The following is a 23,760-nucleotide window of genomic DNA, read 5'->3' as shown; positions in this document are numbered from 1 at the left end:
TCTGTTTCAATCCATACAGATATTTAATCCACGAATTATAACATCGGTTTTAGGTTTAGAACTCAGCATGTCAAAGCAACATTTTGTCTTTCCTAATAAATATCTGCCTCGCATAAGTTTCTTTGAAAGATTCATAAAACTTAGTGACCAAATTTGAATTTCATAATCAAATCTGATAGGCTTGCAATGGTTTCAATCTTCGCACTGAAAATTTAGTATAGTTCCAATCACAGTTCAGAATCATTAAGTGTTAAGATCCTCCTTTCAAAGCGATGCTGAATTTGATGGCCCTGAACACACGACACTTTTACACTTGCATCACGATGTATATTGCTCAAGGATCTGAAGGGGACAGACAAGCATCTGTGATCTGTTACTGTACAGTAGTAGCTGCTTACAGCAGGCACTTTTGCAGGGTCACGCTACTAAATAATGGGAAGCAGGTAATGGTCTGTTGCCTATAGCAAATGGTTATCACACCAACACATGACACTTACAACAGTGCAACCCTGACGAAGTTTTACCCCAGCTTTTCTCAGTGTAATTTGATACTGTTTTCAAGTAGTTGATACTGTTGTAGTAATATTTATCATGTGTCTTCCTTGTTTAAACCTGGTATAAAAGCAGATTATGCAGATTATTTAGATACAGATTTATGAATCCCAGTCCTAGGTGCCTAATAATCTTTGAACAGACTCACTGTTTGAGTCTGAAACCCATCCAGATTCAAGTTAACTCACAATCCTTCAGCATCCCAGGATGCTTTGCACCTTCCTTGCAGAGTGAGTGGGATAGCCATAGCTCAAACTGTTTGCTCCAGTCAGGCAGGGAGGTATGCTTTAGCACTGTCCCCTCCTCACCTCAGTTTCTGGCCTGGGCCACTGCAGGCATGTGGCTGCATTTCTAGAATCAAAAGTGAATGTCTGTACACTTCATAATTGGTTCAGTCTATGGAGTTTAGACTAACCTGCAAAGATGGAATCGATTCAGACTTGGGCTTTTTGACTGTTTGTGCTTAGCCATAAAAGTTTAATTTTACCATGCCTCATAGTATAATATTGTCTTAAAACTGTTGGGCATTGGTTTTGAAATGTAAAACTGTAAAAGTGAACATGATACAGGACTGAAATGATTCTACATTTCCATTAATAATTCTAATGGATGTGAAGTTACATTTAGACTTCAGGGGAGATTTTAAAAGAATTATTAATACCATGGATTTTAAAGAAAAAAAATGGCCGGACAAACTTGATTGATTATCTATGATATTACCAAATTAGTACATGAAAAAAGGAACTCGTAAGATGTATAAAGTATTTGATAAAGGGTCTAATGAAATCTTATGTATAAAATTAAATCAAATTGGCTTGGAAATGAGCAGTATTAAATGGATGGCAAACTAGCTGATAGACCACAAACAAAAAATAAACACTAAAGTAATTTATGCAATTGCAGTGACTTGTTTAGTCAGGTGCAGCAGGGACCATTGTTGGATCTTGTTTTACAAGTATTTAACATTTTCATTAATAATCTGGAAGAGCAGGTTCACAGCATGTTAATTACATGAGCAGATAATTCTAAATTGAGAGGACTTGCAAACATCAGTGAGAGGAGAGACATAATATAAAAGGACCAAAACAAATTAGAATTATGGGGATGAAAAAGAAAAATGAAATCCAACCTCAAAAATATGCAAGCTAATGTATGTTGACAAAATAGCCCCAAAGAAGAAATTTGATGTTTCATAATAAACCACATTACAATTGAAAGAGATTGAATGGCTACAGTAAACAACAAATTTGAGATTAGTTGGCTTATAAAGTGGAGGGGAAAAAAGGCCAGGCTGATTCTGGACTTCCCCTGAAGAGTCAATATATCTCAGAGAGATGTAAAGCAATTTAATGGAGCTTGAAGCAATGAATCCTAGGAGAAAGTTGAAGGACAGATTTATCAAGTAAAACTGAAAATGAATGTGTATGGTATTAATTGGCTAGCTGACAATTAAGGTGTGGCTTTAGAAACTAGAAATAGTTGAAGAATGAAAATACCAGAAAATATTTATTCTGAAAATGTTCTTAACCATAAGAAATTCTAGGATATCTCCAAAGAGGAGGAGAGTTAATGGGGCATTTATGTCACTTGGGATATTTAGAAGCAGACTGAGTAAATCACTAGAGAGTATACCGCAGGAAGCAATCTTCATTGGCACTGAGATCAGCTTAACACATCTCTCTTTATATCTATTTTCTGTATTGCTTTTACTTAATATAGGCCATGATTCAGAAAAAAGCATTTCAACTCAGGACACCTATTAATCACATACTTAAATCTCACTGTAGTCAGTACAACATAATCATGAGCTAAAAGCTAAGCTTGTGCTTGAAAGTCTCCTGAATATGGGTCTACTTATGTGTAAGCTTCAGTAGTTTCTTGTCCCAGAGCCATATACTACTGTCTGTTTGAAAGTTACATAGGTATAAAAGCTCCAGTCAGCCAAAACTTCATTACAGCATTATTTGAGTTTAAACATACTTTTTCATTAAGTCTGAATTGTTTTTATAACTGTAAAGATGAAAAAGATATACAAAAATATATTGTAGGCCACATTCAGGCAGCATACCAGAAAGTCCAGTCTCTTTGTGCTGGTTTTAGCAGCTCAAGGGGACAGGAGACATCATCCAAACTCATGGAGTGTACATACAAACATTGCCTTTAGCTTAACTTAACCAAGGTTAGGTCAATCTAAAGGCTTAGGTTTGCAAGAGTTTACAGGCCTTAAATCATCCTAAAAATCACATACCCAATCTAAAGTTAGTTTACCTTAGAGGTGAACTAACAGTAGATCAGCTTGGGTTAACTCAGTCTAAAATGTGTTCACAGCACAGTTTCATGGCTGGACAAGCTCAGCCACTTGTCCCAGTACAGGGGCTGTGCTGTTGCTACCCCCCAAGCCCAACCCTATTTTTAGCCCCCCATTTCCAAGCCCCTCCTGGACCCACCAACTGCCCCTGACCTGCTAGCCTCCCTGCCGCCACAACAGACTGAATTAGGTAAACTGCCTAAACCAAAAAGAGTCATGCAAATGCTTGTTTGTACCCACTGTCTTTTTAAATACAATGAACTTGCTGTCAGTGGAGTGATGGCAATTTACACTGTCTAAAGATCTGGCCCTAAGAGTGTATCCAATAAGTAGTTGAAATGAATAGTCCATATGTAAAACATTTTAAGCATGTAAATGATTTAGCAGTCTAGGTTCTGCTTTCAAAAGAAACTTAGCTACTTAGGAAGCAAAGTCTCATTGAATCCAATGTAACTTAGGCTCTAAAGTATGTCAATTCACTCTTGAAAATGAAACTCAGAGCCAGTTTTATAGAAGTGTTTATTTAAGTGTAATGTTCCACCCAATTCTTTTAAAAATGTGTTTTTCAAGTTCTCTAAAGGAGTTAGTAAAAAGAGTTGCTAAACATTTTTTTAAATAAAATGAGACTGTGCTGTCTTTTCAGGGACAAAGCCTTTGCACTGTCCTATTTTTCTTCCTCAGATTTGGAGCCAATGTAATGCTGCTCAACCACATGAATTCTACCTGCTGAGTTTCCTGTGTCTATCTTTGCCCTTGACAGGAAGCTAAAACTAAACTGAGGAAAACAGGCAAGTAAACAGGAGAATGTTCCCATTCAAAGATCATTCTGGTCCCTGTATCACTGCGTTGGAGATGTAGTTGTCTGACGAGTGATATGACAAGAGGGAAAGGAAGTGTATGGAGAGCTCAGTATAACTTTATGCCAGGAGAGCAAAGAAAGAATGAAGCTTTAGGCAGTAATTACTCAGTGACTCTTTGAGAATAAGTAAGATGTAAACATATGGAAATAAATACAATGTCCTGTTGGCTTCAGTGGTTTTTGGATCAGGGTTCTGTGGAATCCAAGAAGTAAAGAGACAGAACAAGATCATCCTCATCTGACTGACCTTCTGTAACACTTCTGTTGCACAGCAACTGTCAGTGCCCTGGTATGTATGGATGCATATGAACACTGGTTCACAGTTTTTTCTAAACAAATGGGTAGCAGACAGAATGACAGGACAAATTACAGCAGCATCTTAACTCTAATTGGAAGGTCCCTCTTTATATAATAACACATCACATATACCAAGGCTAGGTACAGATGTTCAGGGAGGTTAGGGGGAGGTTAGAGCACATTAAAAATGGCCACCCAATTTAACTTAGTTCACCTAGGTGTGGACATTACTCTTAGACTGACCTACTAGAGGTCTTAGTGTGAACTGTATGGAAGTTCAGAAAGTTTAGATCAGCCTAAAGTTGGCCAACCTGATCTAAGTTAAGTGTACCTCAGAGGTAGTCTAACTTAGATCAGGTCCAGTGAGTCTGATCTAATTGAACTTCTCTACAGTTCTCAGAGCAGCCCCAGGACTGAGAAAGTCCAGCTACTGGTCCCAGCTTTGGGGCTGCAATTTCCCACCCATCCCCTTGACACCATATGATTTTTTGGCCCCCTGACCCTCCCTCTAGATGGACAACCTCCCACTGAGGACCAGCCAGCTCCATGCCTGCCAAACCTCCCAACCTGAAAGCCACTCCTAGTGCTTAGAGACAGTCAAAGTAAGTTGAAGTGGGGGGAGGGGCAGGTGAGCTTGGGTGGGGGTAGGTACACTGGAGGGGGAGTTCATCTGGGGTGGATGGGATTAAGGGACTGAAAACAGCCTGTGCTCTGGGGGAAGAGAGCCTCTCATCCCCCAAGACCCCCATGCAGATCCAGCTAGCTCCCCTGATCCTGCCAAAATCTCCCGGATTCCACCAATGCCACCCCATGGACTCTGCTAGCCATCCTGATCCATCTGAGGTCCCTTCAGACCCCACGTGGCCCCCCAATCCTGCTAAACCCTCCTGGTTCCCACAATCTACCCCCCTGTGGATACCAGTAGACCTCCTAATCATTCTCAAAGACACTGCATGCCCCCCTGATCTCCCCTGCAGACCCTGCTAGCCCCTCCAGCCCTCCCTGCAGACCCTGCTTGTCCCTCTGATCTCCCTCATATCCCCCTGTAGCAGAGCACTAGGGTGCTCGCTACTGGTAATAGTAATAGGGGCAGCACAGGTGTGGGTTGCCGGGGCAACCAATTGTGGTCAGCTGGCCAGAAGGGGGCAGGGCCTGGCCTTTATAAGCAACCAGGCTGAGGCCAGAGGGGTTCCCCTTCTGGCAGCCTGAGGAGCAGGAGCTCTGCTGCCGAGCCGAGCCGAGCCGCGCCGCGCCGCTTGACCGCCTGCATGATGATACGGGGTAGAGAGAACCCTAAAGGAGGTATGATAAAGAGCCAGCATGGTGCGGAGTTTGTACTACAGCCAGGAGGCTTATCTTGTGTTATAGCCGGTTGGCGCATGGCTTTATGTTTCTCTTTGGTTGTTTGTGTAATACCGGAGGACCGGGTGAGGCTGTAGGGGTTGGAGGAGGCCCCAGGGGAGCTCCCCAGTAGCGTGGGAGGTTCCTGCTGCCCTGGGAGGGCACAGTAAGCTGGTGCCAAAGAGGGCACAGCAGTTTGTGTGCTGGAGAGTGGCGAGAACGAGGGTGCTGGATCGTCAACATGGCACGGTAGGGGGCGTTAGAGAGATCACGGCTGCTCCTAGGTCCCCATGCTGTGACACCCCCTATGAAGTTTACTTGCTCCCTGATACCTCCCTGATAGCACTCCCATCCTGACTTAGATTGAGTGGCCAGTACCCTATCAAGGGAAGGGGGAAGTGGGATGACTGCTCTGGGCACCAAGTGAAGGGGCACCAACAGGTGTTGCCCAGGGTGGGGTGCAGGATAGTGCTGTGTGAAGCTTGTTTGGGAGGGTGCAGGGACAAGGGGAGCTGCCCTTGAACCTTGGGAAAGCATGGGGGGTGCCCTCTGGATCTGTGCACAGGGTGAGGGCAGGCTGCTTTCGTGGGCTTGCCCTGGGTGCCAAACTTCCTATGGTACTGTATGTGGCCATTTTTAACTTGCTCTAACCTCCCTGAATGTGTGTAAAGACCCTAAGATACTGCCTGCTCAGTGTTGCTTTTCTTTTGTTCCCATCCCACACACCTTGAGACAGAGATATATATGTGCCACAGTTATATTCATCAAGATATATTCATACAAGTCAAGGCAATATGCACATGTGATAGATCCAGTGCAGGCACAGAATTCAAGAATTTTTTTTGAAAATCTATATCCATTAATTTTTTATTGATGTTGTGATTATCCTGTTTTTTCTCCTTTAAAAAAAAAAAAATGTAAAGCCTGTCAGAGGAGCAAATCAGCCCATGCGGGGCCCCACCCCTGCTCTGATCCTGTGCATCTGGGACCCGAAGAAGCTACTGTTGCCATCTGCAGTGGCAACATCTGCAGTGGCAACATCAGCGGCAGAGGTTGGGGAGGGATAGTGAGCAACTGGATGCAAAGCCAGCAGCGGCAGCACAGAGTTGCTGTGGCCACTCCACCCAGCTCTGTGGGGCCCTTGAAAGTGTGGGCCTGGGGCAGTCACCCCCATTTCCCCCCCCCCCCGATGGCCCTGCCCAGGACAACTTGCCCCACACCAGAGCGTGAGTGCACAGGCATTTCCCAGCTACAAGTAGCAGCAGCACAACTATGTGGCACTACTATTTGTTCCTGGGGAAACACATGTGCATGCTCATCTGGACTTTCCCTTTGGGTTGACAAGAGTATGTATGACTTTCAGAGAAAATCATTAAGCCTTCCTCATAATGAGCTCCTTTAAAAGAAGATGCCTATTAGTAATCATCAACTGATTTTTGGTAGATTCATCAGCTTCTTTGGTGTTCCAGTTTCAAAAAAACAGTTAACAAATTGCTGAGTTTAAGAAACTTGAGGTTTTGGTAAACCTAATCAACAACAAAAACCCCAGGCAGCCACCCCCATGATTCTGAACTGATACTTTCTAATGTCCCAGTTGTGTAGTCTGTCAGTTACAGCTAAATTGCAATGTACATTAACACAATGACATTCAAACAGCAACCAATGCTTGAGGATTTTCCTTACCTATTTCAGTCATGGTTATCCCCGGTGCTAATTGCCCATTGTTGAAAGAGCTATAGGTAAACAAGTTTGGTACAGAAGTGAGGTCATAGATAGGTTCTTGCTTTATCTGTTTGATTCCAGTCATATCTAACCCAGACTGATCTGGGGAGGGCTGGGCAGAATCCACATTGTAATAACCCTCAGACTTCGGCAGGTCAATGACGTGTCCGTTTGAGTAAGTGCCACCAGTTTCGTTGTTCAGGTTGCTCAGGCCATTGCTGATGCTGTTGCTGTATACCCTGGCAAGGGCTTCTGCCTCACCACTCTGCTGCTGCCTTTGCTCCTGCAGTCGCTGCTGGTGCTTCTGCACTTCAGCATATAGGCTATCCCTCTGCTTTTTGGACATCCTTCCAAATTTCACAGCTGAAAGGCAAAGCATAACGCAAACTGTTGCTCTCTTGTCTTAAGTTGTCATGCTGATGTGTTACTTTTAACATTAGGTTAGCTCAGGAAATACCTTTCTACTGAGGAGAACAGAGGTGATACAAAGCTTCAGACAAAACAGACCTCACAAAGAACGAAGTACTGTACTCTTCATTCTGCAAGGTGCTAACACTGCTCTATTTTGACAGAAAGGGACTCAGTCAAACTCACACAAACAACTTAATTCCTTCTGTGAATATTAAAAGACCATGCATTTTTTTCTGTGCCTCCTTATGTTCACTAAACAACAACCCAAAGGTATATAAAATGTACAGACTTTAGACTTGTATCCTATGTGATTTATCATCTTTCCACAAACCCTTAAACTGTGCACTAACAGGATTAGTACCTTCTGATGAAAAAGACCCCTAAAGCCCTATTATCGCTTCCTTTCAAGGGGTGTTATCTTCGCACTCCTATTTTTAAAAGAATGTTACAGGTTAGAGTTAGGACCTAGAGGAAAATAGCAGTTTTGAAGGTAAACATCACAGATGAATGGCACATTTTTCACAAAGGCAGGACTTGGGAACTTACACAATCATATTTATATCAACCACATAGAATATGTGCATGTTCGTTTCCCTTGGTGAGAAAGGAATGAAAGAGCATCATTTCTGGAATAGGTCAAAGTCAGAGTGCAAACTGGATTCTCCATCAACTGAAATCTTTAAATTGAGGTTGAGAACTTACAAAGCTACGTGTGTACGTTCAGGCTATTACACTTGATGAAGGAATTAGTGAGTGAGTTTGCAGGAGGTCAGACTAGATTATCATAATTTTCCCATCTGGTGTTAAAATCTCTGAATTATACTGGGGCAGATCTGGGGAACCTCAGTGCAGAGATGGTAAATTAAGCTTTTACAACAGATGTGGTCACTCAGTCAGGAACATCTAGATGGAAAAAGAGGATGGAGCCCTGAGGGTTTCCAACAAAGCAAAAGAGAACTGAGACACTAGATTATTCCTCTCTGGAGATGTAGTTATGGAATGAAGTATGGAATTGTCCTTTTATCTAGTATGAGGACTGACTACTAAAGCTGCTGAAAGATCTTAAATCTATCTATATATTAAATTCATGTTTAGTGTATATTAAATTCAGCAACATGAATGGAAGTGTTTGGTTTGGTGCATACACCATGCTTTATAAAGAACAATGGTGCCAAATAATTGAAACAGAAGTATGAGTTGGATTTGGCTCTTTCTTACACTAAGGCCAGTTAACACCTCTGCTCAGTGCAGGTTTCCCTGGAGAAGTGTCACAAGCCATCTAGTATGTGTGAACATAAGTATAACTTGCAAACTGAGAAAGGTAAAAAGGAATAAAAACCAGAAAGACAATAGACTATAAACTTGCTTTTCCATCCACTGTTGGGGAAGCCTGTCAGTTTATGCTACCATTAATGCAGCCTTGTGAATCTGCCCATTTTGTACTTTATCCAACTTTCACCCTCATTGGATGAAAGCAGGGAGAGAGACTCCACAATGACCTTATTTTGAAAAAGGCAACTGTACATTTTCTTTAATTTTAGGGCCTCAGTAATAGAAACAAACACCCACTGGTTAGCCTCATTATATATTCATTAATTAGATTCTCCAGCTGCTGTCAATTAGCATCCTGCCTCCGCATGATAAAAATGAGTCTACTATATGGCTGAGAGGTAAAATTCACATGTGATTTCTTTGTGAAAAGGGAAAAAAAATCAATAAAAACTATTCAAAACCAGCAAGAACCTTCAATACCATTGTTTATGTGAAAGTGTTTATACTCATCAGTGTCAGAAGAAAGCAGCACTATGAAACAAATCCTTTTGCTCAGCTACACTGTGGAAGTCCCAGGGCCACAGACTAAGGACTGTCCTCGGGTAGGGTAGGGTCAAAATACTAGCAGACAAGTACAAATATCCTTAGGACACCTCAAAGCCCTAAAGTGCAGTCATGGGACGCTATTTTAGGCGGAGAGTATACACTGATTAATTACTGAAGGAGGCCAGCTTCAAATCTACCTAGGGTAGAAACGGAAGGCTAAGAACAAAGTATGCTTCATACTAGTGACCAAGCTGACTTTCCTTATTACATGCTAGACTGAGATTCCCTTATTCACAGTGGAAAGCAATTTATACCATGAAATATTCCTATGGAGCAAAGTACTGTTTAAGGTTGTGAACAAGCATTTGCTGCACCCAGTCTATGTGTAGGAGACTTACCTTAAGTCACCTACACCTAGACTGGCAGTGGGCAGCCAGGTTTGGGGGTGGGAGGTTGGGTGGAAATAGTACAATCCCAGGGCTGGTGCAAGCAGCTGGGCTTTCCCAGCCTCAGGGCTGTGCTACTCAGGTACAACAGTTTAGATTGGGCATGCCATTTTGGGGGCATTTGAAGCCCTCTGCATATCTGTACAATTGGGCATTCAGATGTGTACCCTAAGAATATCATAATTTGAGCCTCAAAGTAATATACAACCCTGGAACATCCTGTGACTGTTAAGATAGTCCGTTATCTGGTGATAGACAAAACTTGTGCCCATGTGAATAAATTCAAATGGTATATGTTTTCAAACACTCTCAAGGACATAGTGCCAAAATAATTTAAATTGTATTAATTATTAGATTTATTGATTAAATTAAGGTATTTTGCCTTCAGAGAGGGCTATTTTTGTTTTCTTCTGCATTATTTGACAACTGAAAGGTCACACTGTGGATTTGAGAACAATCCAAAGTAACAGCTGTAGCTGGGGCAGGTAAAAGCTCAGCAGTTTTGCTCAGGTTTCTCTATACAGCTCTGCCATTGCACATCAGTGATGATGATCTACAACGCAGTTCCTGATATTAGTCCCAGACATTTCGTAGTCTCAAGCTGACAAACAAACCAAATTGTGCCATAGTTTTGGGATGGGAGAGTGAGGTGGGTAGGGGATGGGAAGGGTTGGACAAATACTCATTAAAGACTAAGAGAAGACTCTCTTTGTGAAACTTCACATGGGGTTTCACTGGTATAGAAAATTTTGTCGTCCAAAGCTGTGGTATAGCTCTCTTCTACACTGCTCTATAACTGCACATTGCAGTTCAGAGGTGGATGAAGGGGTCTTTTGTAATACTGTATTTAGTTAAATGCTTTCAGATAATTAAAATTGCTACAAAGATCCATATTTCCTTCAAATGTCATTTTAAAAAAATCAAACTGTCTTAAGCTCTAAGACTTTTGTGAGTCAGGACTGGTGATACAACAGGACTGCACACTATTAATGTAAAATGTTGTTGTTGTCAAGTCCAGAATGTGAATCTCCACAAGTGAACCCTTTTTTTTTTTTTTTTTTTGCTTTTGATCAGCATGTCACAATTCACTTCATACTATTGTGTTTCAATCTGACATTGCCGTCTATTTTTATGTCATGAAAAATACTCCTGAGTTTAAGGAATGGCAAAGAGCTATGTTTTACAGTGAACGTGTTATAAAGCAGTAAGTTTTTCTTTTTTCTTTCCAGAAATCTGTAGGGGGTTTAAGTAGTCAGCAATGAAGAACACTTTCAAAGGGTTTATCTGTGAAGCAGGAAGCTAAGTCCTTACCATCTCTAGACATTCCTAGGGCAAGACACTTCTGCAGTCGGCAGTGTTGGCAACGATTTCTGTTGGTTCTGTCAATTAAACAGTTTCTCTGCCTTGGGCAGGAGTAAGAGGCATTGTTCTGCTGACTCCTCCTGAAGAATCCCTAGAGAGGAAAAGGGAGAGGGGAAGAATGGGAGAGAATTACCATATACATAGTAGTATACTACTGCAATTATCTCTCATTCAGTGAAAATGTGTTTATGATGCAACTTTATTGATACTCTAGTCATATATAACAAAATAAAACAATGTCCATTCCTAATAGGAAAATGCCGTATTCAGTAAAGCATATAAATTGATCTCTTTGTCAGAGTGCCAAAAGCAGCATTGAGTAATAAAATACAGTACGTTCTCATTAAAAACTGAACTTAATCAAAACGCTCACTCCTAATACAAAGGTGACTTGCATTTGTTACCAGATGACTTATAGCCATTTGCTCTGACCACCTTATTTGTGTGTAGGGAAAAGGGGTTGCTGCTATCAGATGTGGAGGGCTTGCTTATCCATTGACTATATATGGCTGCAGAAGCAATATATTGCTTTTTTCCTTAGGATAATCTGGCGCAAGTAGACTGATCTGGAGGGACCCCACATTCTAGGAGTGAGAGGTAATTCAAATTCAGGCATGTACAAATGCATTAGGATTTAAAGACTAAAGTACTGCTAATATGCAAGGGGAAAGAAAAATAATGATTTTAAATACTATCATGGAAAAATACAGATAACTCTTGCATTAAAGGAATGTGTAACTGTTAGGTAAACACAAAAGGAAATTTTGAAAGCTCTGATTAGGTTTGAAATTGTGCATCCATTTTTAATTTTTTTTTTTTCCCCTTGGGCTGTTTGACTCTGTGACCGAGGATAAGCAAGCCAGAACCAGAGTTCATGTCTTGAATAGTCACGGACACTGGGACTGGCAACAGCAGGTAGTGTTAGGTTAGGGGTGACAAGAAATGTCAGAAGTGTCAAGAGAAATGGAGCCAGCAGGTAGAGATAAGAAAGGGAGAGCTCTAAACGTTTTTTTTTCTTTTCTCCAAAGCAAGGAAAGGTAAAGAGCACAGGAAAAACAGGGAGTCCAGAAAGAGAAAAACAGGGAGAATTTTATTGGAGAGCCTAGTAGCTTTAGAAACTGCAACTGCACAATTCCAAAGTGGAAAAAATGGAGATTTTAACAACTGCAGGAAATCATGAAGAAAAAAACTATAACGTGCAATTAGCACCACTAGGAGCAAGACACCGTTAAAATCAGTTGCTGGATACAGTGGCAGCAGGTTAGTGGGGTCATGCTAGGACAGTGTATTAAGCACTTCTGCACTGAATGAGAAAAAGGAAACAATAGTTGATTTTGTTCAATAGGTCCAGTGTCATTTCAGCAGAGGACTATGGATGACAGCCAAAAGTCATGATGGTGGCAAAAGTTATGAAGTCATGAGAAGTGACAGTGAAGAAACAGGAGATCCAGGAAATGGGTTTTTGAGGTGATATCTTTTACTGGACCACCTGTATATTTGGGAGAGATCTTAAAAACGCTGTCAGGAACAAGGTAACCTTCCTAAAGTACCTTGTGTCCACAACCTTGTCCAAAATCTTTTCCAGGTTTTCACTGTAAGGTCAAATAAAATATTTCACCCCTTCATGTCACCCCTCCTTCATTTAGTAAAGACAAGGTTTTTGGGGGGTAAATCTGATATAAAGAACATTTTAATTTTCTTTCAAGTCCTAGTGGAGTGAATGACGACCTGAGGTGACACTTGGACTGGCTAATAGGTCCTGTGTTTCGGTAGACATACCAGCAACCCCTGACTATAAAGTTTTAAAGTCCCATTTCATCTTCCTTACATCGGTTATGTTAGGCAAAACGGCAGGACGGGGCACGTGGTTCAGAGAAGCTAGAGCTTTCATAGACAACAACCTACTTTGTCAAGAAAACTCAGGCCTCTGAACCAGTTACTTTTTAAGATGCCATCCTGCCATACCTTCTGCCTGACTTTGGATTAACATGGCTAACCACATCTTTACTTATTGATTACTTTAGTTTATTTAATTTATTCTCGGTACCTTTGGGAATGCAACATTCTTTAGGGTAGGTACTAATGAATAATTGCAGCTAACTTATCTGTTCCTGAATAACAAAAAGTTTCTTGAAGCCCCGGCTGTGGGTTTAATTTAAGGCTAATTTGTTGCCAACGATGAGATATTTCTTATATGTTTGTTGTACTTTATTGCATATTTCCTTTTTGGCATAAAAAGGGTATTCTGTTTTCAATTTCTGCAATTCCTGTGTGAATAGGGATTTGAATGAATAGATGAATCATATGAAGTCAATGTTATGTTTAAGGCTAACAGTTAAAAAATAAGTTAAAAAAAATAACACATTGAGTTTAGAGTGTATTTTAATAGAACACATTTTTTCAGTTAAAAACTTATCCTTCACTCACAGGAATTTACCTGGGTCTGTCTGTCTTCTTTTTAGAAAAATCAAGCATTATATTCAAAGTTATATAATTTATTTCAGGGGTGCAGACAATTTTTTCCTGTTTCTTTCCCTCATTAGATTGAAATGCTTTCTTAGAAAATATAATATAATTTGCATATAATATCAATGGTATAATATCATACCATAAATAAAAGGAAGAGACATAGAAATATTCCTCTTTTGAGTAGTGAAGGCTATGACCCACTGTAATATTCTAAATCTTGACACTGAGTCATTCTTTTGACCTTGGGTAGATCATTTAACTATTTCCTACCTCAGTCGACAGTACTAATCTGTGAAATGTAGATAGATTTTTTAAGCCTCTCCCACACTGGAAAAGAGAGGATGAGAAATTGCTCACTAATAACATTAGTGAAGTCTCTAGCAATAGTAAGATCCAAAGAGATAGGTAAGTTCAAAGGTAAAAATAGGGTGACCGTATTTACAGTTCCAAAAAAGAGGACACTTGTCGTGTGTGGGGGGTAGGGGGTATGAGTGTGGGGGCAGTGATGTGCTGATGCCCTGCCCCTGCCCATTCCATTGCCCCTCAATCCCAAGCCACAGCCCCCTGCCCCCCCAGCCTTGCTGCTGCCCCTCACTCCTGACCCAAAGACTGCTGGCCCTGCCAGTGCCCCTTACTCCTGACCCACAGTCCCCTGCCTGCCCCGGTGCACTTCACTCCCAAGCCACAGCCCTCTGCTCCTTCCAGCCCTGCAGTGTCTCCCAGACGCCCTGCCCCTGCAAGCAAGGGCACTGGCCCTGGTGCTGCCAGCCCAGCCATGCAGCATCCTGAAGGCTCCCCCCCCCCCAGCTCTTTGCCCGCTAGGGGGGCAGGCACTTCCCTTCCACCTCTCCTATCTTGCTACAGCCCCAGCACACAGACAGCTTCCCCCAGTGTTGGCAGGCACCTGCCCACCCCCACACCATCCCCTCCACACACACACACACCAAGCCTTGGCACTCCACCCCTTGCTCCCCATAGGCCTACGTGCATTCAGCTTCTGGGGCTGTCTCACCCCCTGCCTGGCTGCATGCCAGCCATGTGCGTGTGTGCCCTGCCTTCAGTCGCCCTCCCCCAACTTGCACCAGCCCCAAGCAGTTCCTTGCTAGGTTAAGCCAGGAAAAACTTCGAAGCTAGGCTGACCAAAATCCTGGACATTTGATTATATTTTTAAAAAACACCTGCCCAGATGGAGATGGCAGGACCCAAAACGGGACATGTCCGGGAAAACCTGGATGTACGGTAACCCTGAATAAAAGCTGCCACAGGGAAGCTACTGGCAAAGCTGTCCTTTAAAGCAGTGGTTCTCAACCTTTTTTGTACCAGGACCCATTTGTAAACATCAATGGCCAGTCCTGATGCAGTGCCCCTCACTCCCAACCTGCTGCCCCCCACCCTCAAGCCCCAGCTCCCCAGTGTCAGCCTTCAGCCAGCAAGGTAAAAGCCACAGTTTCCCACATTTTTCTCCTTTAAAGGAGAATCCATTTTCAAAGTTTGTTGACCCATTTTTAAAGTTTGTTCATGACTCTTTCATATATTTTTGTGACCCACTTTTGGGTTGTGACTCATGGGTTAAGAAATGCTGCTTAAAGTATATGGGGCTAGGACTTCACCCAAGGTATCCAGGCATGCTGTGGAATGCAACAGTGCTATTTGCTTTACATCTTAAAAAATGCACATGTACTTTTCCCCCATGCCGGTGTCACTCTGATTGGCTAATGCACAGTGTTGCCTTTCTTTCCTATGAGGTTTCTAATCCTGTTGGTGGCCCTAGAGTCCTCACGCCTTATTGTCCTGTGAGTGCAAAGGCCCATTGTGTGTGGTTCTTGTGAAGAGGTGTATGCATGTAAGCCCTCTCTTTCTTGTACATTTGGACACAGCTGAGTTCTTAGTTAATTCCCATTTCTAAAGCATTCAGACAAAGGGAGATATATATGTGCCAATACTAACACTGGGCACACGATTAGCATGCAAGCTGAATAACAGTTATTTAAGTGTTGTGAAATGAAGAGATGATTTACACAGTCTGAGATAGAGCTAACACCTTAAGAGAGACCTTTGACAAACTGAAACACCTCCCATTGTGGTAATGAATTGGAAATTGACATCTTTTTTCATGACTGTCTCACAAAACAGGATTAGACTAATTGATCTGATACTTTAAAATTGGCACAAAAACAATAGAGCTAACACTTTTAACTGGAAGAGGAGCTTCTTATCTCAGTAAGCAGTCTACACATAGTGCTTAGGGGTATCGTCTCCTCTTGAGGCACACACAAGGGCTACCATTAACACTAATCACATCTACAGGAGACTCTACCCCTTACTGCTGTATACAGGCTGGTTACAGAAACAAGAAGCTTCTTTCTGCTTCAAGCATTTTCTTTTTTATTGTTTTTGTGCCAGTTTTAAAGTATCAGATCAGTTAGTGCAATCTTGTTCTGTGTGATCATCATAAAAGATGCCTATTTCCAGTCCTCTATCACAATAAAGCCATGTCACAATAGGGGGTTGTTTCATTTACAATTGTTAAAGTTTCTGAAAGGGAGGATCTGATCTTTGACAATGGATCACTTCTCAATTTACTGGCATTAAATTAAGCTCTTCATTTTAGAAATGTAGAACTCTGAACTGGGATTTCTTAGATGTTTTAGCCATCATGACATACTAAATACATATCTGGGAAGTCAGCTATTTTACACCCTGAGCACATGAGTGTGTTTACACCTATAAAACATGCACCTGCAGGACTGCATCTCCAAAATGAAATGAAGGTACAAGTCAATGGGGCCTTTGCATTTCTGCGTCCCCAAGCATGTCAAAATTGTAAATGCTAACATTTGTATTAGAAAATGTTGGCATGTTGCAAGTGGCAAAACACCTTTACATATGCTAGTCACAGGAGCTTTTTAAACTAGTGGCAGCCTTTCCACAATTGCTTTAAGCTAATGTTGCATCCCCAAATCACTGGCACATTACAGGCTCAGTCTGCTTTCTACCCCCTTTCACCTTCCATCCCCTACAAGGAGGGAGGTGCCAGGACCATTTACAGTGCTCCTGAGCTGATGGATTTTTTTCTCAGTGCAACTGCAGCTTTGTGGGCTCTGGGGAATATAAAAGAGCCAAAGTAAGGACCAAAATCAACTTCTAAATATTTAAAATGGTGCATTTCACATTTAAATCAACTCAACCATGTACATATTGCATCTCAGACAATGCAATACATTTGCTTTCAAGTTTGTTTAAAGTAAGACAACCCCAACGTATTGCAATTAGCATCTGTATTAACATTTATACTGTATCAGTTGTTAATAATTTAAAGTTTCTAGTAATCGTTTGACTGTTGAATAAGGGCAGGTAACTAGTAAAATTAGATGTGAAACACATGCATGTCAGCAAAAGGCATTACAGCCTTTGACACCCTCTCTTCGAAAGGGTGTCATGCTACATTGTTATGTACACAGATGCCTGAGGCTAACTCTGATGCCAGCAACAGAGCTGTATGAAAGTCTCATACCTTACAGCCTTCACATGTGATGACTCCATAGTGTATTCCAGATGACTTATCTCCACAAATTTTGCATGGTATCACTTCAATTTGTGCTGAAAAAGAAAATAAGGGATTGAAATTGTTGGCTTCTCCTTTTTACTGCAGATGGTAAAGAATTGATAGGCAAATATTAATAACACCATCCATCCTTCTGCCAGTACAATGACTCTTTATCATGCATTGTAAATCTAGGTGCTTTCCAGTTTTGATGGGGGCTTTTACTTGGATGGCACTTCCACCCTTGTCCTTACTAGGTTGTTCTACGGTTTAAGAGATATCATAATAAATATGTTTTTTAAAATTTCATTTGCATGATTCCTAGTCATTAGACTACTCTAAACAATGGTCTGTCCTTCTCAGTGTTTATAGACTTCAAGTACTGCGAGACAGTTAACTTGTTCTTTATCACAGCTTGACTCTTCATTTTATAGAGTCATCGTGTGATGGACTTCCCAATGTAGTTGATATGACATGGTTCATTTAGTCCTACTGCACACAATCCAATGACTTAGGTAAAAGACTCTTATACCACTGGTAAATATTTGCACAGAGTTGCCTATCTACAACTGCTTAATTCAGTGATTTATTTGCATTAGAATATTCTCCACCTTCTTCACTCAAGGTTGTCTTGTTTCCTGGTCTAAGTTAGAGAGGGTCAAGATCTGTAGCTTGAAATGCTAACATTCTCAAAGTTTGGAGGGCTTTTTCAGCCACTTCTTTGGTTCATGAAATTTAGTAACTGACATACAGAATTATCTAGGGATCCAGACTTAGGCAACAATCAAATACATTTGAATCTGGGTTTCCCGTTAGGTCTTTTTACAAGCCAAATACTACTTAGAAAGAGCCCATTTCTCCTTCTATATAGGGTTTTTATTTTCTGGGGGTGGGGAGTTGGCTTTTTTTGCTGTGTTATCATTTCCTGTATATATGATAACAAGGTAGTGGCCTACTTCAGCTGCTTTAAATCCTGTGCATGATTCCTTCTGTCTACACTGTAATGAGGGCTCTGTTAGTACTTAGGGATAGATTGTGCCTGAGAAAATAACCTTTTTTTCTTCCTCTACCCCCTTCTCACCCATGTAATTCCCAACTGTAATGCTTGCATTCTTTGGCCCAGATTCTTGATTTGTATGAAATTGTATAATGCTATTGAAGTCAAAAAGAGCAATGACCAGCTGCAGATGTGGCCTCCTGAACACGGGGACTGCTTCCTTTCATAGTACTGTTGTGAGTCACATGTCATCTCAAAGCAGGTGGCAAGGAGGAGACAAATGTTATAGCCTCACCTCCTACCCAGAACATGGATCTGCCACTGGGGGCATCCTGAGATAGCTCAGCATGCATTTATTAAGCCTGTGTGGATTGTGGCTTGGGGCTTTCAAGGCATAATCTGGTTTTTAGAAATAGCACATATATATAATCAGCCAAGGGGAACTTAAAATATATTCCCTTAGAACTCTTGTTTTCACTAAAAAAGTACCACAAATAGTAGAATATGCAATTAATATTAGAGAATATACACATGCCAACACACAGAGACATTCATACCAAGGTAGCTACTGCAAAAGCAATGTCTTCTGGTTTTGCAACCCAGTGAGGATGTCTACATGTGCTATTAAGATGAAGCAATAAACTGGTGTTTATCATACCAGAGTTTATTGCTCCTGAGCATGCCCTTTGAATGTGCACCTGGGACCGCAGCATGTTGAGCTGAGTCAGAGCAGGCCTGGCTGGCAGGGGGCCCAATGTGCTGCTCAACCTGCCAGCCTGGGGCTGATCTGACCTGGCTCAATGGGGTGAGCTTCGGTATGGGGATGCTTCCGTGTGGGACTAGCCAGCAAGCAGCATGTGCATGTGCACTGCTATGCACAACAAAAACTCAGCAGCAGGGTAGGAGTTATATTTACACATGTTGTGTATTAGTTTTGTGTGCCTTAATAGGGCCACACGTGTGGATGTAAGATGTTTACTGTGGAGCTAATTAATTTATTCTGCAGGAAATGTATCTCATGTAGACGCGCCCAGTATCACATCATAACTGTTTCCTGGTAAGAGATGAGTCTGATTGCAATGATCTACATAGCTTGCTGAAGTTAATTGACTACAACTCAGATGAATGTTTTGTGGAATCGCTTCGCTTCTTTGAAAATGTGCTATGTACTTCTCACTTGAAAACAAGTTTGTTTGTTTAGTTTAAATAAATAACAAGAGTTGCTTACATTTCAGGTAAAATGGTACAAATTGCTTCCCACCTTCAGGAGGTCTACACAAAGCCAGCCCCCACTCTCAGGTGGCTGATATGATTGTTTCATTGGGATATTGAAAAGAGGGCAAGGAAGAAATATGGCAATGGAAGGATGGTGAAACTTTTGTATAGAGCCTGCCGCAGGGAAATTCCCTAAGTACTTCTTGAGGCAATGTTGCTTAGCATTCTCCAGGCACTGGGTTGTTCCCTTAAAGCCTCAAATGGCTCAGAACCAAGTCTGTAAATTTGGTCATACAAAACCCCTAAACAAATATATATTGGTGTGTAGTTGCTCATTTAATAACCCGTGACGAAGCAAGAAATCAAGAAACCAAAAAAAGAAAGTGAAGTAGTTGTGCTATGCTCTTTTATTACTGTAGTGTTGAAAAACTTGGAGTGACTCTTACCCCTGTTCTGTATAGTGGAATTATTAGCATGTGATGTTATTAGATAAATACAATTGTTGTTAATTAAACAGAGGTAAGAAACAAATCCATGGATCTAACAGTGCATTGAGTTTGAGGAATTGTACACCTAGAATTACATTTTACATCTTAAGTTATCCCTAGTTTTTACTTGGCTAAGTGAAGGAGGCATACATTGACAGTGCTTTAAAACAATCTTTATTTCTGAATCCGGATAGCTAATGCCAACTATCTTCAGGTAGAGACAAGTCTTTGTAGTTAATGTGAAGTAGCTAAGTAAAATCAGACTGACTACAGCTGAACTTACTGTAAAACTATAGTGCCTTGCCTTCACTTGGGTTTTGTAGGAGGATACAGAAACCCTGGTAACCACACACCTGTGGCAGGGAAGATCAAGCCTGAGAGTAAAGGCTAGGTGCTGCCCATTGAGAGGCTGAGGATTTGAAAGATTGTAGACCCCTGAGAGTCACATATAGGAAGCAAGCTCAGGTTTCAGAAGGACAGGCTGTCCCATCAAGACAGGTCTTAAAGGGAGATGCTGATTTCAAGAGGCATAAGTCAAAATATGGAACATGGGGACATAGACAAGCCTCAGTGACATGAATCATGGTAAAAAGCAAATGAAAATCACGAATAGCAATTTATATTTAACATAAATTGAATATCCATTTATAGTTTCAGACTTTATTCCTGTGACAGAAGCAGACACATGAGTTTTGAACCTGAAGTGCTTTCTGCTTCAAATAGTATTTCTTACTGTGACCAGTCATCAATTTTCACCTATTGTGTTCAAGATAATAAGCATTATATTCCTTTGTAAATGTTCATGGACTGGGTACCTGAATGCGAAGGCTACAGATTTCAAATTATTGTGAAATAAATTCATTAGGCTAAGACCACATCAGGGAACCCAAATCTTTTTATCAAACTAACTATTTTATGAAGTTATTCATGGTAAATACAGTCTCAAGCAAATTGCTGTCTCAGCTCTTAAGAAGTACATGGAAAAAGCAAACTCTCTAGGGCAGAGAGAAGAGATTTAAAGAAGTTTGGAAAAAGTAGACTCTGCTGCTGTCTCCTAGGCATTTCTCTTTTGTTCCTAAGACAGCAGGACAGTTTAAGGATTTGTAACAGAAAACTTGAGTCATTAATTGTACAGGCCAGAAGAAAAAGAAGCCACTGTATTCCCAGAAACATCTTGAATTACTGTAATTAACACCCAGTGTACCAGGTTTCTTTTGCAGATTTAATGATTGTCAGTGGCTCTTACACCTTCTTCACATTGTATCTTTGTTTAGGAGTCTAAAATTCTGTCTTTCTTCTTCTCCTTCCTTTTCTCAGTCAGACAAACAGGGTCTGAAACAGTACATCTTACTGTTATAATACCCTACATGGGTATTATAAAGCAAGCTGAGTAATTCTTTGTTTAGTTCTGAAATCTGTTATAGGCATAAAATATATTTCTTTAAGGAGGAAGTAGAGCTATAGCACTGACGGTTTCTTTAACAATATTGAAGTCATTATGTCACCTTGAAAACATGGAAATAAGCTAGCTGCAGAGTTGCTAATGAACCCAGTACAGAAAAATATGTCTCCATCTCATTCAGACAGAAGAAACACTAAGATTTGTAGATAAGAACTACTTGTCTTCACTTTTACGGCCCTCCATGACCTATCTCTAATAAGCTAGTAAGAATATTACCTCCTCTCCACCTATGATTTGGGTCAAATTTTCAATCTTTTTCATATGTATGGACTGAATTCTCCATAAAGTTCTGCAAAGCCAATGCTCCCACTTCCCTAAATCCCTCCTTACAAGTAACTTCTGCCCTGATGTGTATAAAAACCTAAGTGATTAGGTGCTTGGTAAGTTGTTCATTAAACAAACCATAGTAATTTCATTGGCCCTGTGAGGGTGCCATATTTCTTGGATTAATCGGTTTTAGCTTATACTTAGACTGTAAGATATTTGGGGCAGGAACCATCCTGTGGCTATGTGTTTGCATAGCAAATAGCACAATGCGAGTAAATAAATGAATTAATAAGCCATTAACAAATAACAACAAAAGTAGGGTTTCTCTTAGGGAAATTAATTCTATTAGACTAACAGGAGGGAATAGTGGAAGGAAATGGAACACAGACAAATGCAATTTAAAGCTTAACAGCAAGGAAAATAACTACAGAAGAAAGGAATGAAATTCAAAGGTAGCTTCTGAAAAGCAAGGATTTGTGTACTGACACTGTAAATATGCATTTGAAATGGTCTTCAAGCCAGGCATTAACTGTTCTCCTGAATGTCAGTCAGAGACAAAAAAATTATTTTGGCTGGGGAATTGTTTTTTCAAACAGACAGACACAAAACTATTAATGAACACAGGTCAAATTCACAAAATACTTTTAGCTGAAATTTTTTGTCCAGGGACAGAGAGGGGCCTTGATACTTAGGACACTGAATTAGGAATAGATTGAATCAGGACTAAATTCCATCTTTGGAAACACATCTACAGAAGATGTTTGTTGTGTAGTTGATTAATTAACCGAGCGGTAATTTTTTCAGCATCTACACATCCGCCCCTATTGGGGTGCATGAAACTAATAAACTCTGCAGCAGAGTAGTACTTACAAATACAAGTACTGCCCTTCTGTGGATTTTTTTCATGTGCAGCCATGCACGTGTAGATGCTGACTGGCTGGCTGGGGCATAAGGGTGCTTCAGTGCCAGGGCTTCCTGCTGCACTGAAGCAGCCTCAAGCCCTAGCCAGCCCCTCTACAGCATACTGAGCCCAGTTGGAGCAGCCCTAGCCTGATGGGCTGACTCCCTGGGCCCCCTCCAAATGTAGCTCCTGTGACCTAGTTTAATGTGCTGTGGTTCAGGTGCACAGGTAAACTATGGGCCCAGGAGCTTCCTGGGAGCAATAAACTGCAGAGCAATAAGCTGACTTGATTAATAGAGTATGCTGGAGCATGGTAATTGCCACACTCTGAGATGCTGCAATTATTGTGCATGGAAGCATCCTCCCTGCATGTGTATAGGTACCGCAGGTGTTTCATCTCCCCCATGACTATTCAAAACACCAGGCTAAAGAGTTATTCATTATTCCAGAAAGAAAAACTGTACATATTCAAATACTGTATACAAAGTAGGGCAATTTCAACAGGAGATATAGAGAGATGTCTGGTTCAGAGTATCATATAGCTGTGGTTATTCTCAGTGTGCACTCCTGCAAAGTGTGGGGATGTAGCTTCAAGTCCCTCAGGGACAGAAGGATTTTGAAACTGAGACTCTCTCATTCTGAATAAGAGCTCTAACCACTGGGCTATTGCTCAAAAAGGCACCATATCCTCTTTGTTAATGATATAAAGAGTGCCTACATGTAGCCCTTGATTTCCTCTGCCTTGCTTTAGTTAAAAATGCCTGGAAGATTTTCAATAAACCAATAAAACGATTATATAAACAGCCCTAAAATAGGCAAAAATCTTATGGCTGAATGGCTACAATGCATATTGTATAGTAGTGGGTGAACTTACGTTGTTTCATAGTTTCATAGTTTGTAGGGTCGGAAGGGACCTGAGCAGATCATCTAGTCCAACCCCCTGCTTTGGCAGGAAAAAGTACTGGAGTTGAACGACCCCAGCAAGGTGTACATCTAGCCTCCTCTTAAAGGCCCCCAGGGTAGGAGCCAGCACCACTTCTCTTGGAAGTTGGTTCCAGATCCTAGCTGCCCTGACCATGAAGTAGCACCTCCTGGTGTTTATCCTGAATCTACCCTTTGCCAGCTTGTGACTGTTATTTCTAGTCACTCCTGGTAGTGCTCGAGGGAACAGGGACTCCCCCAATGCCTGCTGGTCCACCCTAACTAGTTTGTAACAGGCCACTAGATCCCCCCTCAGCCTTCTCTTCCAGAGGCTGAACAGGTTCAGGTCCCTTAGCCTCTCCTTGTAGGGCCTGCCCTGC

The 23,760-nt window shown here is 41.3% G+C and overlaps 1 protein-coding gene across 1 annotated transcript in view; it reads right to left on the bottom strand.

Annotated features, from left to right (window-relative positions):
- The window catches only part of RORB (RAR related orphan receptor B), a 183,931-nt gene that overhangs the window by 39,297 nt on the left and 120,874 nt on the right, over positions 1-23,760 (bottom strand). Inside the window, exons 2-4 of the mRNA XM_019555434.1 lie at positions 17,100-17,185; positions 11,066-11,207; positions 7,041-7,442 (exon numbers count right to left, since the gene is read on the bottom strand). Of these exons, the coding sequence (XP_019410979.1) occupies positions 7,041-7,442; positions 11,066-11,207; positions 17,100-17,185 (630 nt within the window). The remainder of the gene's footprint in view (positions 1-7,040; positions 7,443-11,065; positions 11,208-17,099; positions 17,186-23,760) is intronic.

The sequence above is a fragment of the Crocodylus porosus genome, unplaced genomic scaffold, assembly GCF_001723895.1.
Source record: "Crocodylus porosus isolate Cpor-Errol unplaced genomic scaffold, CroPor_comp1, whole genome shotgun sequence".
NCBI lineage: Eukaryota > Metazoa > Chordata > Crocodylia > Crocodylidae > Crocodylus > Crocodylus porosus.
Note: the sequence above shows the minus strand (reverse complement) of the source record. Positions and strands in the feature narration are given on the sequence as shown.